Genomic DNA, 15591 nt, shown 5'->3' on the forward strand with positions numbered 1-15591 from the left:
TTGGTGGGTATGGTGGTGTTACAACAACATTCAAGAGACAAAGGCAAAGGAATCTGAGTTCGAGCTTAGCCTGGTCTACACAGTGAATCCCAGGAAAGCCAGGACTACATAGCAGGACTGTCAAAAACAAACTCAAGGAAATAGAAATATTTTGGGCATTTAAAATATTAATGTTAAAATACAGTCAGGAATATAGCAAGCCACTTGGTGGAGCTCTAAGGAGCTCAGGGCAATGAGGCAAACTTGGGGATCCCTTCTTTAGACATCTGGGAGCAAGAGGGAAAGTTTCACAGCAAGAACCTGCAGCCAGACAGTCCCTGATTCTTAGGTGGCAAGAAGAGGAGGGAATTCCAGGAAAGGCACTGCACCTCTGAGGCCTGGGGTGGGACAAGGAAAGAGGAGAAGCACAGCTAATTAAGGTGTCCTCATTGTAAGAGGAGGATGTGTTGCCACTGGGATCTTTCTACTGTCTCTGACTCTGGCAACCAGGCCTGGAAGCTTCTCTGATAACGTGAGAATGGCACCTGTCATTCTCCAAGAACCAGGCACCTGTGGATCTGTTTACAGGCCTGCCTCTCACTACAGCAGCTGGGATCCTACAACCAACTACAAAGATGGAGCTAGATCTAACCTTAGCAGTAACCCATCTCATGTTCTAACAGTTGCTAACTAATAGCAAGGCATAAAGGATAAACAGAAAGCAGTGGCCTAGAACCCGCAACTCTGTCACTGACTACCTACCCTTAAGACTGTTAGGGAAGAGGGGTCCTAGTCTGGGCTTTTCAAAAACACAAAAAGGTTTAAAAAAATGACAAAGAGTAAACAAAAAGACCAGCGGGCCTCGAAATAACACCACAATTCGCCTTCTATGCTAAAACTAAAGTCACTCGAGGAAAAACTATCACAAAGTCTATCCAACAGATGTCCAAAACAAACACTGTCTCTACCGTGCACCTGGACATGTTGGCCACTTCAGATGTGACTAATGTAGCTGAGGCAATGACTCGGCTCCTGTCATTACAAAGAATTTAAATTAGTTCATACCTACTACACAGTGTCAGACACTACCAGCTAAACAAACAGCACAGGTCAGGAACTTGTCATGCCCACAGTCCAGCACTAACACACAACACTCTCAGTCAGGTAGAAATCACAACTCAGTGCCAAAGTCCAGAGGGAGAACAACAGAAGCCTCCTACAGTCACTGAGCCACTGAGATTATAAAACAGGCACTCTCAAACATTTAAGTAGACAGATAAAACAATTAAGTAGACTTTCACCAGAAAATTCCAACCTATTTTTTTTAAAAACACACAAATTCAAGGGGTTGGAGAGAGGGGTCAGTGATTAAGAACACGTGTTGTTCCTGCATACGACCTAGATTCAGTTCTCAGTACTCATTTGGTGGCTCATAAACATCCATCATAACTAGTTCCAGGAGAGCTAATGTTCTCCTCTGACCTCCACATGATACACGTATATACATGCAGGTTAAACCCAATACTCATAAGACAAGCAATCAAAATAAACTTTAAAAACATTGTTTTTTAAAAACTCAAGTGTGTCAGGAGGTGGTGGCATATACCTTTAATCCCAGCACTTGGAAGGTGGATCTCTGTGAGTTTAAAGCCAGTCCAGGATAACCAGGGCTACACAGAGAAACCCTATATTAAAAAACAAAACAAAACAACAAAAATGTTCAAGTATACAGGACATGGTGGCACACACCTGTAATCCCAGCACTCAAGAGGCAGAGGCAGGCAATCTCTGAGTTCAAGGCTAGCCTGGTCTACAGAGCTACAAAGGAAAATCCTGTCTCAAAAAAAACAAAAACAGACAAAAACAAACAAACAAACAAAAAACCCACAGATAAAAGTTACTCCTAAAGTAGAAAGAGTATGTAGCCTGTTAATAAACATGACGTGTAGTTTTATGGAACACTCACATTATAAAACTCATCAAGCTACAAGCTTACTATTGGTGTGCTACACATTAATCTTCTGCTCCAATTTAAACAAAAAAAACAAAAAGCAAAAATCCATGAATGCAGAGTGCGGGGGGGGGGGGGGGGGCCTGTAATTGAGAACACTTATTATTCTTGAAAGGACCTTGGTTTCATTCTCAGCACCCACACTGCCACAAACAACTGCCTGGACCTCCAGTGTCAGAGAATCTGACATCCTTTTCTGGCCTCCAAGGATACTGTACGGACATGCTGCACAGACACGCATGCACAAAACATCGATTCACATAGAAATAAACATAAAAAGGGAAAAGGGAACACTGGGTGCATTAATCCAGGACAGACAGACATTGCACACCTACACTCAAGTACTTAGGAGATCAAGGCACTGAAGAAAATGGACTGAGTTCAAGACCTCCTGGGGTACACACAACGATTCCCAGGCCAGATAAGGCTAACAAGACCCTGTCTCAAATCAATAGATAGGTAACAGCCATTAGTTCACACAGATTCAGCTACATTACACCACCGATTTGGCTCTGGAGAACTGCAGCAGTGCAGGTGTCAGAAGTAAGCCACCATTTCTATAAGCATGGGAGACTCCCTGTCATCACAGCACTGCCACTCCTGCAAACCTCCCGCTTCTCTGTAGCTCCTCTGTATAAAGTGCATGCAGTGTCCCAACACATTAGTGCTTGACCTGCATTATGTATCCATCTTCACAACATCCTTTGAAGTAGCTATTAACATTTTCAGTGAGTAAACTGAGGCTCAGAAAGGAAGTAACTTGCTATAGGTGACACAGTGAGTAAAGAAAGAATCAGAACCATAAGCATGTCAATTATTATAGTAACATAATTTCCTGTACTTACTTAGGCACATAAATGCTATGCTTTTGTTCTGTTTCTAAACTTAAATTCCACCCTTGTCTAAAAACAAGATATTTAATTCCTTATGACCTAAGACAATAAATTATTAAAACACAATATTAACACATTACTGAATATAGTTACATTCCTTTATAACCCTAAATTTGACATGTTTCTTAAATCTTAAGCCCCAAGCATGGACAACAAAAAAAAAAAAAAAAAAAAAAAAAAACTACACTTTGTTAAAACAAATAATTTTGTGCACTATCAAAGGTGGCTGGAGAGGGACTAGAGAGATTAGGTGGTTAAGAGCCTTCTTGCTCTTCCAGAGGATCTGTGTTCACACGGGGTGGCTCACAATCATCTGTAACTCTAGCTCCATGAGTTACATGCCCTCTTTGAGCCTCTATGAGCAAGCCATAAAGAACAAGCCAATAAGCAGCAGCACTCCTCCACAGCCTCACCATCAATGCCTGCCTCCAAGTTCCTGCCTTGAGTTCCTGTCCTGCCTTCCCTCAGTGATGGGACTGTGATGTGGAAGTGTAAAACAAAATTAAGCACTTTTTTAAAAAGATTCATTTATTTATTGTATAAAAGTACACTGTAGCTATCTTCAGATACACCAGAAGAGGGCATTGGATCCCATTACAGATGGTTGTGAGCCACCATGTGGTTGCTGGGATTTGAACTCGGGACCTCTGGAAGAGCAGTCAGTGCTCTTCACCATTGAACCATCTCTCTTGTCCTTTTTAGCACTTTAGCAACAGAAATCCTAAGACATTCATAAAATAAATCTAACTCTGTGTATTTTAGATTTAAAGAAAAAATTATGATGCAGAGGTCCAGACCAGAACAAAAACAAGACACAGAGAAAGGTGTGGCAAAATTACATGCAGGAATATAGAGTTAAATCAACAGGATCCAGTCACATAGCGACTACATAAACAGTGGGGAAAAGAGACATCAAAGAATTGATTCTAAGATGAGTGTGGTGAGACACACCTTTAATCCCAACACTCCATCATTATTGTTCAACAAATCTGAATCTCAACTTCCTGACCATAAAATGCAGATGATGTCACCATCCCTTTTTTTTTTTTTTTGCTACCCCAAGGACCAGAGGTAATAGTAAACTCTTTAGCATAGTGATGAGGACAAAGCAGTCAAGAAATGTCATTATTTCATTTTATATTCTTATTCCCCCACATTTAAAAAAAGTACCTACACAAGACACATAAAACATATCTGTACTTTTAATATTGTAAAACGTGGCTAAACCATTTCAAATTTTATGAGTTTGTCTATTGAACATACTCATATGAAAATACCTTGTGAGGAAAGAGGGCTGGAGGTGGCTCAGGGGTTAAGAGCACTGGCTGCACTTCCAGAGGTCCTGAGTTCAATTCCCAACAACCACATGTTGGCTAACAACCATCTGTAATGGGATACAATGCCCTTTTCTGGTGTGTCTGAAGACAGCCATGGTGTGCTCATATGCATAAAATAAATAAATCTTAAATCCCAAAAGACCACCTTCATGTTATGGATTATAAACACTGCAACAGGAGTGATATAATATCCTTCAGCAAAATACTCAGTACATACTGACTACCTTAAAAATCTCTCATAAAAATATGCAAATATACCTGAGATGCAGATTTACACAAGCAGGCTTCCTGACATTATCTGAAAATTATATCCATAATAGGATTGCTTTAAATGAATAAAACATGTTCTATAAAATTAAAAAATTAAACCACAATATAAAGGGAGAAACTGTTCCTATTTGTTACATTCTTATTAGCTTTAAAATTTTATCATGTGGCTAAAGAGATGGCTTAGCAGTTCAGAGTGCTTCCTGCTCTTCTTGCAGAAGACCTGACTGACAGTTCAGTCCCCAACTCCTAGCTCAAGGCCCACCTATAAATGCTGGCTCTCAGACCTCATATCTCTGCTCTGTGCAAGCACCTGCATTCATATGCACACACCCTGACACTAACACAGAATTTTTAAGGAAAATCTTTTTTAAAACATTTTGTAATTTAAAAATATTAAGTGAAATAACTTTTTAATTTTAAAGAAATATATACAATTTTGTAAGGGTTTTCACAAAAGTCTTCTTTTTTCTCTATTTAACATCAAACTTTCGCACATATTGGAGTCTGTCTAAGTAATACAATCTCACCTTACCAGCTGACACCTAAATTATTCACCAGCACAGAACTGGCACTCTTCCATGGTAACACACTTGTTAATGACAATTGGGGAACTAAATTCCAGCCATGGAAAGATGCTGAAGACAGAGAAATTAATAGGCATATCATATACGTTCAGGTGTAAGACAGGCGACTAACCCACATCCTCACACAGTCCACTGCCACTGTAAATCTAAGGCTAGGTGTACTTTCTAACAGTGCTGCAGACCACCTACGGGATGCTCATCAACCTGAATTTAAAAGGCCGTCATGAAAGTCTTCTTTTTAACCTATGACTGACTATAAGGGGTACACATAACTTTAGCATACAGCCTTTCAAGCCTGAGAGAACTTGACTAATCAATCTAGCTTACAGGGTACTTTGCTTATTCTGTATTTTATAGCTACCATGTGCAGAACTAAACAATTGTCATGAAGCTTCAAAAAATGCTTGACATAGCCTAAGTAGTACTACCATTGAGCATTTAGACAGTAAAGCTTTATACACTAATCCAAAGGGCAACATAGTTCCCTTCACTTGCCTATGTAGAAGTGTACAGTTCAGTAGCCTCCTCATTTAGAAAGTCAAAGACAGAAATTAAAATTCAGAGTTTCCAGTCTCCTGATCCTGCACCAATTCATCTTATTATTTATTCATCTTTCTTCTCTTTTCCTCCTCTTCTGGTTACTATATCTTTTTGAATCATTTGCAAAAAAAAAACTGTCATATAAAAATTAAGTGTGAATAATGAAGCATGAACATACAATATGGGGGAAGATTACATGGGAAAGATTTTTTGTTTCATCTAAAGAAAAATCTCATACTCAATATTACATACTCATATCAACATTAATTCAAATGCTCCTTTCAAAAGACCATTATTCAGGATAATGATTCATTCTCCTTTTTTCTATGGCTTTTAGTCCCATAGGTACAATACTAAGAGATAGTGTCTGAAATATTTTCCTTGGCACAGTCCCCAAGGACAGTACTCTAAGTAAGCAAGGTACAAATAATGTTCTAGATTCCAACACTTCAGTATTTTTAGAAAAAAAAATATATATATACTGAATCTGCTCACTTGCCAGTATTCTTATGGTAAGCAAACACACTTGTGTTATATGAATGACCTCAGAATGTGTTCAATTTCTGCTTATTAGAAGAGAACACTTAACAATGAAAGATGCCTAGAAGCAAAGAACCCACAAATTCACAAATATGCTAAGCATCACTTTCCTCAGAAAATCCAACCCCAGCCAATCCAATTCACAGCTATCAGAATAGAAGAACGGGGTCTGGAGAGCCGGCTCAGCAGACAAGAGTACTACCTGCTCTTCCAGAGGACCCTGGTTCCATTCCATGCACCGACATGGTGGCCCACTCACAGCCACCTCTAACTCCAGCTCCAAGCAATTCAATCCTCTTTCGGCCTCCTTGACACCAAGTACACACCGGGTACACAAATATGCATGCAAGCTAAACACCCAAAGCATAAAATAATAATTTTAAAAGTGTTTTTAAAGAGTGAAAAAAAAAAAAAAAAGAACCAGTAGGAATGTGGAAAAGTTGATATATACTGATTAAAACTGTGAAATGTTATGGAAACATAGAGGATCCTCAAAAAATTCAAAACAGAATCATAGTATGAGCCCAGCAGCTAAAGGATGAACTTCAAGGAGTTAGTTGCACCACCATGTTCACCGCAGCTACTCAGATGAGCTTTCAGGGGGTCTGAGTGCCAGGATGAGATGGAGCAGTGGTTATTAGGAATTGAGATAATGGGGGTTCTGTCCAAAGAACGCATCTGAGATGTGCAAAATGAAAATGCCCTGAAGACCTGTTACAACAATGTGACTGCATTTGATACCATGAAGGTTGGATGGTACCTATCTATTTTCACATCAGGTTAAAAAAAAAAAAAATGAGAAATCTTTCCCAGAATAAAATAGTTTTAGGAGACTCATGAGGTGGTTGATGAACAAAGGTGCCTGGTGCCAAGGCTGACAATCCCTAAGACCCACATGTGGAAGAACCAGCACCTACAAGTTGTCCTCTGACCTTCACACTCACACTGTGGCACAGCATGGACCCAATAAACAAATACATGGAGTGAATAGTAATAGAAATTAATCATAATTTCCGTACTGGTCATGGTAGCACTTTGTAATCATAGCACTAAGGTACTAAGGCAGGAGGACCACTGAGTTTAAGGCCAACTTTGGTTACATAGCAAAAACAAGTCTCAAAAAACTAAATTTAAAAAAGCAAATAATCTTATTAAAATATTAGCACAAAAGCGATGGAGAGAAGGCTCCGTGGCTAAGAGCATGTGCTCTTACAAAAAAACATAGGCTCACTTCCCATCACCCAAATGGTAGCATGCAACCAAGTGTAACCCCAGTGCACATACATGCACGCAAGCAACCATCCATACACATTAAGTCATATAAATAAAAATCTAAACAAGAAATCCTCACTAGCTCTGCTTTGGTATCACCTTTAATTCTAGCTCTTGTGATCCCAGCAGAGGCTGGCAGATCTCTGTGCATTTGGCCAGCCTGGTCTACAGAGGTAGTTCCAGGACAGCCAAGGCTACACAGAGAAACCCTGCCTCAAAAAAGTAAAACCAGAAAAATTCATTAATTAAAAAATAAGTAAATATTAAAAATGTGAGTTCAAGAAGGCAATGGAGTCTACACATGTAGTCTTTGGGTTTATCTTCCCAACACACAGGGACAATGCTGACCAAGGGTGTCCAGGGTAGAACATATATTGAAAAAAAATTTATAAAAAATAATTCCAACCTGTAGATTTCAGAAGTATCACATTTGAGGCCAGCAAGATAGTAATGGTACAGAAAGATGCCTAGACTATTACATAATACAACCCTCACCTACTAGCCATGCCTCCCAAGTTCAAAGCAGGTATTATCAATCAGCAGGTCTAAAATTAGCTGGGCAAGGTAGAGGAGCATGTCTCCAATCTCAGTGCTCAAGAGATAGAGGCAGCTGGTTTAAGTTTAAGCTTCAGTTACATAGTAAGGCAAAACCCAGCCTGGGCTATATAAGACTCTTTTAAAGCTATCAAAATAGCTACCCATTAGGTGGGTAGAAAATCCCTAATATAAAATATGTCTGCTTATAATTCTAAAGCTTTAAATAGTAACCAAGATGGGTACAGTAGTTTATGCCTTTAATCCCAGCATTCCAGAGGCAGGGGATTCATAATGACATCCAGGAGAGCCAGAATTACATCGTCAGATAGATGTACCAGTATGTATTCACAGCTTTACTGTATAAACCTTTAGATATGTAGAACATGGATACATGCCATGTATCTTCTGGTTTTTTTTTAAAGATTTATTTATTTTATGTATATGAGCAGACCGTTGTTGTCAGACACACCAGAAGAGGGCATCGGATCCCATTACAGATGGTTGTGAGTCACCATGTGGTTGCTGGGAATTGAACTCAGGACCTCTGGAAGAGCAGGCAGTGCTCTTAACCCCTGAGCCATCTCTCCAGCCTGTATCTTCTAGTTTTAGCATGAGAAGGCTGAGAAAGCACCAACACTCTCATAACAATTGGTACACTTGTATTAGCATACAGATCTTATTTGCTAAATAACCATTAACAAATTTTTTTTAAAAAGTTCCCTCCTCCCCGCACTTTTTTAAAAAAGAGGGAATATCTTTAATTCCAGCAATTATTGAGACAAGGGGAGGTAGATGTCTGTGGGTTTGAGGCCAGCCTGGTTTACAGAGCTAATTCCAGTTACAGCCAGGACTACAAGAAAAACTATCTTAAAAAAGAAAGAACGGAGGGGGGGAGGGTGGAGGGACCTCCAAAGAAAGGCAATCCTGGGACTTGAGTACAAAACAAGCCAGAACATCTTGTGCCAGAAAGCAAGCACTTAAGGAAGGCTGAGCTCATAGCACAGAGGCTGGGGACAAGTTTAAAGGGGTTTTCTTCCACTGAGCAATCTAAAAAGATGTGCACAAGAGAGGCTGGGATGAGAGAATGGCTAGGAAGCTCTGGGGCCAGCAGGCCTGGAGCAGGCAGTGCAGCAAGAGAATTAACAAAAATTAACCTCACCTTGGTAGAAGACAGTGACCACCCTCTGAAAGCTGGCCTCTGTGCTCTCTATCACACATATGCATGCCCAAACACAAGAACAAATTAGTTTTTAAATTGGTGAAATGAGTTCATCAAAATCTATATTCAAGTAAAGTCATTTTGAAAACTATAAGGTTATACAAGGAATGTCTATAAATCATTCTTATTGTTATTATTAGTAGTACACAAATAATGATGTGTTAGTGGGCATGCGTATGTCAGGCAAAGGACAACTTTCAGGAGTCTAGTCCCTTCAGCCTTTCCCTGAGTCTAGGGTTTTGAACTCAGGCTGGCAAGTACCTACCTACTGAGCTATCTTGCTGGCCCCAAAATATCCTTGTAACCTAGGAAATGAACAATGGATCATTTAGGAGTAAAGGAGTTCTGTATCTGAAATTGTATGAGAGAGAGGTGTGTGTGAGTGTGTGTGTGTGAGTGTGTGTGTGTGTGTGTGTGTGTGTGTGTGTGTGTGTGTGTACAAAAACTGTGTAGGAAAACTAAGAGGGGAAAATGTTAGTATTTTATATATCTAAAACTAGTTCAAACTAAAAGAAATTAAAATTGAAAAAAGTATAAAAGAAAAATGTGCGTTCTATTAAGTTCTCCCACTTTTCTCCGTACATGCTGCAAGCCCATTTTCCTGTCTCTGCTCTGAAATAGCTGAGACCCACAGGCTAAAATTCTATATTAAAAAAAAAAAAAGAAGAAGAAGGTCATGACCTGAATATTGCCAGCACACCTCATAATACAGCACCTTCCTCTATTAAGGCTTTCCACATTCAAAAGCCCTATGTGCTCCTGACAGAAACCACACTCAGGCTGCTGAATTTAGAACATGCTGACCTTGAGCAAATCAATGCCCTTAGCATGTACCCTGGCTTCCATCACTGCAGGAGCTAGACAGCCTCACCATCTATAGTCGTCCACAATCTCTGGCCACTACCCCTGTCTATTTTAAGATATCCCTACTACATTTGTGTTGCAGAGTTTAAACGGGCAACACAGGAATCTCTGTCTAAACCAATCCTTTACCTTCAGTGCTAGGATATACCTATATTATAGGCATCTTAAAATATTTATTATACTATTATTTAATCACACAGAATCTTTTAAACAGAAAAATCAAGTATAATACAATTTCTAAGTAACCCTATCATAAGCTAAGACAGAAGCAGCAGGGTTCCAAAAATTATGTGAAGATTTTAAACTAAAGTAGTAATAGCTAGCTATCATTTCATGGGAAAATATACCAGTCAGTATAACACTTAAGTAAGAACTACTGCATTTGTTCCAATCTGTCCTAATATTTACTAACTTTTCTACCTCTTATATGTAACTGCCATCAAGTCCTTTTTCAGTACTTCATGAATGAATAATCATACAAAACATAAACATAAGCTTTTATTTAGTGAAAACAAACTTCGGGTTTTGTTTTTTTAAAACACATAGAACCTGTGATTAATCTTAGCTCTGTACAGCTTCTGAAAGCCAGGTAAATATTAACTTGAACTCATAAATGAACAGAATAGAAGTTATACTTAGCAATTATTTGGAATTTTCTTCTAATCTCAACACAAAGGCTAATGTTTATGCCAAGGCCTAATGCTAGAAAACAGAGTCAAAAAACATTTAGCATTTTAGATTCCTTTTAAATAATTCTCTTTTGAAACATTTAGTATACCAACAGAAATTCATTCTCAAATATTAAATGTTTCTTTAGACTCTCCTCCCAAACACTCTAGTCATAAAAAGGAGGCTAGATATCACATAGCAAAGACTCTGACATGGAAACAGTGCAGGACCCAAATATAATGAAGTCACTTACTAACGAGTGAACTAAATATAGGGCAAGCAGCTGGAGCTGGAGTTTATATAATACACTAGCTGGCTACTGAACGCTCTCAGCCCAGTCTGTGACAGAAAGGACAGGAGTAGGGAATGCACTAGTCTTTCAAGATTTCTAAGTCTTTTTTTCCACAGGGGGGAAAAATTAGCTAAAGTTGAGTCTTACATTTCAATAAACTAGAAAAAGAAAGGAGTAGTTAGGAGAAAAGAAGATCAAGTAAATCTAAAACTATGAAAATAGCTAAGATATGCTATCCTGCTGCAACAGAAATTCATCCTTCATCTATTGAAAAGATGCTTTTAATGCCATTTGGGGTTTGATTTTTGGGGTGTGTGTGTGTGTTGAAACAAAGTTTCACTGTGTAGCCTTGGCTGGCCTGTAACTCAGGCACCCATCTGCTCCTGCCTCCCCAGTATGGATTAAAGATGTGTAACTCCAAATCTCACATCTAAAAATGGTATTCAGCAACTGTAATACTAGAAATAATACAATCTAAAATATACTAACAATAAATCAGACTGCATTTTTAATTCCTAATGCTTATGCCAATAAACTTAATTATGACTAAGTTACATAAACATGGGATTCCTTTTGATATCCTACTAATAGCTAGGCATACAGAGTTGGTTTCTGTAGAAGCTGACTGACTTCTTATCTGTGCAAGGTATTACAGCATGTTTACAGAAGGCTAATCAGAATAAGCAAAAGTAGTGATACCACAACACAGCTACCCCCGTTGGGTCAAACTTTACGACCTCTGACCACAACCTGCATCCTATCTATTTAGTGGCTATGAACAAGTGCTCTTGTGCCAGTACTGCTCCTGTACCTGCCCCCACTGTGCAGAACATGGCACTCTAGAGCACACCACAAATAGCTCAGCATCCACGCTGAAACACAAACGACGTATTCTGCAACTGAGACTACAGCACTAAGACTAGCGTTACACTAAGTCTTGACAATGGAACCTGTCAGTAGCTGCACAGAAATTATTCCTGTCTTCAATTTTTTCCACACAGTGCCAACACTAAGATATCATTACTCATGGCATATACACTGAAGACTTCACTGCAGCTGTGTACATACAAGTAAATCTTAACATCATTTATCAGAGCAATGGTTTGAACTCCAAATGTGTCTAAATATTATTATATGAGATTGTGTCTTTATTAAATTACTCCTGCAGGACCAGAGAGATGGCTCAGTAGGTAAAGGCATTTGCCACAAAGCCTGATGGCCTGGAAGAAACCAGACTCCCACATGTCCACCATGGCATGTATGTACACACACTCAGACACACATGGGTGAGCACACACACGCATGCATACATACGCATATACACACACAAGCACATGAATGATAAATAAGTGTAAAATAAATAAATGTAAAAAACTAATAAATGTATAAATGTAAAACACTTTAAAGATTAAAAATTACTTCTCCCAAGCACGGGAATGCTTCAAGAAATATACAGAAACTACTTTCAAAACACTTCCCAACATTTAAAAGACCTGTATGTCATATGTGTGCATCATTCTTTCCTATCTTCCATTAATAATGAAAATAACCAGATATCTCCAGGTGGTGGCGGCCCTCAGGGAGGCAGAAGCAGGCAGATCTGAGTCTGAGACCAGCCTGGTCTCCAAGACTGCCAGGGCTACACAGAGAAACCCTGTCTCAAAAAACCAAAAAGAGAGCTATCATCAGCATAGAACTAGTAGAGATTTCTGTTGTCCTTAAAGCAACTTTATGCCTGGATTTTTCACATCATTTTACAAACTCAAACATAAATAGATCGTATTGATTTCCTTATTTAACTGAAGAAGCAGTCTCTCCCATCACATAAATGTTATCAAATTTCACTTAGCAGAAACTCAGTGTTTGTTAGGTAGCCAAACGGTATTTGCTGCCTACCTGTAGTACCGAGATTGTAGATACGTTGAGCAAACAGTCTTTGATACATGACTGGCCGATCCAAAGTCTATCACTTTAACCCTGTATGGCTGTCGAACAGGATCCACCAACATAATATTCTCTGGTTTAAGGTCAGCATGAATTAAACCAAGACTTTTTAATTTCTTCAGTGCAGTGGCCACTTGCTGAAGAACGGGCCGGATCACCTTCAGGGGCAGGGGACTGAACTTATTCTGTTTCAGGAAGTCATACAGGTTCTGCTCCAGCATCTCGAAGACCAGGCAGGTATGGTTGCGGTGCTGAAAGCACTCATAGGCTCTCACAAAGTTATACTCATCAGCGTTCTCAGTGCTGAGCCTTGCTAAGATGCTCACTTCTATCTGCCCTTGACGTGCATACGAAGGGTGATTCTTCAAAATTTTAATGGCTACAATTTCATTTGTCCCTCTCTTCCAGCATTTAACAACCTGACCAAAAGTGCCTCGCCCAAGAAAATCCAGGACTTCATATGTGTTTTTCACAGAGCACAAGACTTCGTGCTGCACTAACTGATAGTCGCCCTCCCCACTGGTACAGTTCTGTTTCGATCCGGTGGTCGCCGTCACAACTGTCACTGGGTTTCCCATGTTGGTTTGCAACATTGCAGGAAGTATGGACAGTTCATCGACAATCTGCATCGCGCCGCTGTGATTATCCAGCTCCTCACTCTTGCGCTTTAACCCGCATCGCTGGGAACCTTCTAGGAAATGTAACCTGTTTCTCCACACCACAGCCCGAGGTGCCTCCAATCCAGCCTGCTGCGCCTGAGCTGCTATGACCTTTGTAGCACCGGCAGTGTCTTTGACAACAATGGCACCTGCCTGCAACGAGAAGCTGTGTCCTCGAGGTTTAGTGAATGGTATCTTTGTCTGGAAAGCGCTACCCTTCGTGGAAGAATGAGAACCTCCAAAGTTTCTACCATTCACATGGATCTGAGGATAGGTTCTTTCCTGGAAAACACAACCGCTTGGCTCTACTTTGAGTTTCTTCACACTACAAAAGGCACTTGACTGAGTTTGATAAACATATGGTGGGTAGACCAAGACTTGTGAGGCCATACCTGCAAAAGAAGAAGGGAAATATTAACAACAACAAAAAACAAAAACAAAAACAAAAAAAAAAAAAACAAGTTTTCCCCTCAACTTTAAACCATAGGGTCAAATTCATAATATGCTAAAAAGGTAATTTTTAAATTCCATTAGGATTTTCCCCCAGGAGGAGATAAGATCAGTCATCTAGAGAAATACTTAGTGTGCAGCAGAAACTGCTAACCATTTCCCTATGAAAGGAAAAGTTCAACTCTAATCAAGTGGCACATGTGGCAAAAATATTCTCTTATCAAAATATAATTTATGAACCAGCAGCCAGAGAGGCAGTTCAGCAGTAGGAGCACTTGCATCAGGACCAGTGTTCACCGCCCAGCAACCTGGAAGAGCTGGCTGTGGTCCCTCGCATCCCTGTGACTCCAGTACTGAGAACTAAGGATTACTGAGGCCTGCTGGCTTCCAGCCTCACCAACAAATGGGAGCTCCACATTTAGCCTCACAGGAACAAAGCAGGGAATAGTAGGAGAAACCTGACATCTTGCTATGGACTTTTATGTGTACATTCTGATACATATACCCCATACACATAAAATTATGAACTAGCCAACAGTTTATAATTGGGAAGAAACAGCTATGCATGTTACACATGTATTACCTACAGGGACTAATTTAAAAGGACCTTTTTCAAGAACAGCTCGGATCCTATATTGTACTTGCCAAATACCCTTTGATCTTAAAGGGCATTCATTACACTACAAAGACAGCTTAATGGCTTTCTATCCAGTCCCCTTCATCCTGCCTAAGTTCCCAAACATTAAATGACTTTTCATGGACTTTATTCTTACTCCATCTACATAGCCATCAAGTATATAATGGTTTTATAAAGTATCTGACTCCAGTGTAAGAGATACAAAGGGAGATTTAGCATGTTACTGGCACAGCCAACTTTCCTCCCTATGACCTTATTTTTCATGAACTTAGAATTCATGCAATATACAATACAACTGCTAATCCATATACACACAATCCTTAGTTCCATGGTGTAAAACACATTACATAGTTACTTAATCTATCTCCAACCATTTAGTCTAACATATAACATACAACACAAATCAAAATCATCATTTGACAAAGGCATTCATTACTAGTCCATGCTCTTTCCTTGCAAAAAGCCCCACAGGTTCTCTTTAGTTATATCCTCGGCATCTACCCTTGAGCATACTGCAAACTCTAAGAGCCGGCCAAATAATGCAGTACTTTCTGGCTCATGTTCTCATACCACACACCTCCAAGAAGAGCTAGGCATTGAGATGCAAAGTAACTCACCACTCTTCTCCTTTAATCAATCAATCACTGCACTGTAGCTGTCAGTATACACATGTCTTTCACATGAGATCTGAATCAAAGTGTCTAGGATGTAAAGTTGATGTTCAATAAATTTTGGATGGTTCTACTAACTTCAAAACATTTTTAGTAGGCCAAAGAGATGACTTATTGAGTAAAGCACTTGTTTGCAAGCATGAGAACCTGAGTTCAATCCAAACACTCATGTAAAGAGCCTGGCCTTTAGAGAATGGCTAGGACCTGCTGGCCAGCCCACTGA

The 15591-nt window shown here is 39.6% G+C and overlaps 1 protein-coding gene across 4 annotated transcripts in view; it reads right to left on the reverse strand.

Moving 5' to 3' along the window:
* HIPK3 (homeodomain interacting protein kinase 3) overlaps window positions 1–15591 on the reverse strand; it is a 67295-nt gene that overhangs the window by 32463 nt on the left and 19241 nt on the right. For all 4 annotated transcript variants that reach the window (XM_080931401.1, XM_080931400.1, XM_080931399.1 and 1 more), the window contains one exon: window positions 12904–14002. In XM_080931401.1, the coding sequence (XP_080787527.1) occupies window positions 12904–14000 (1097 nt within the window). In that variant the 5' untranslated portion in view covers window positions 14001–14002. The remainder of the gene's footprint in view (window positions 1–12903; window positions 14003–15591) is intronic.

The sequence above is a fragment of the Micromys minutus genome, assembly GCF_963924665.1.
Source record: "Micromys minutus genome assembly, chromosome: 17".
Taxonomy (NCBI): Eukaryota; Metazoa; Chordata; class Mammalia; order Rodentia; family Muridae; genus Micromys; species Micromys minutus.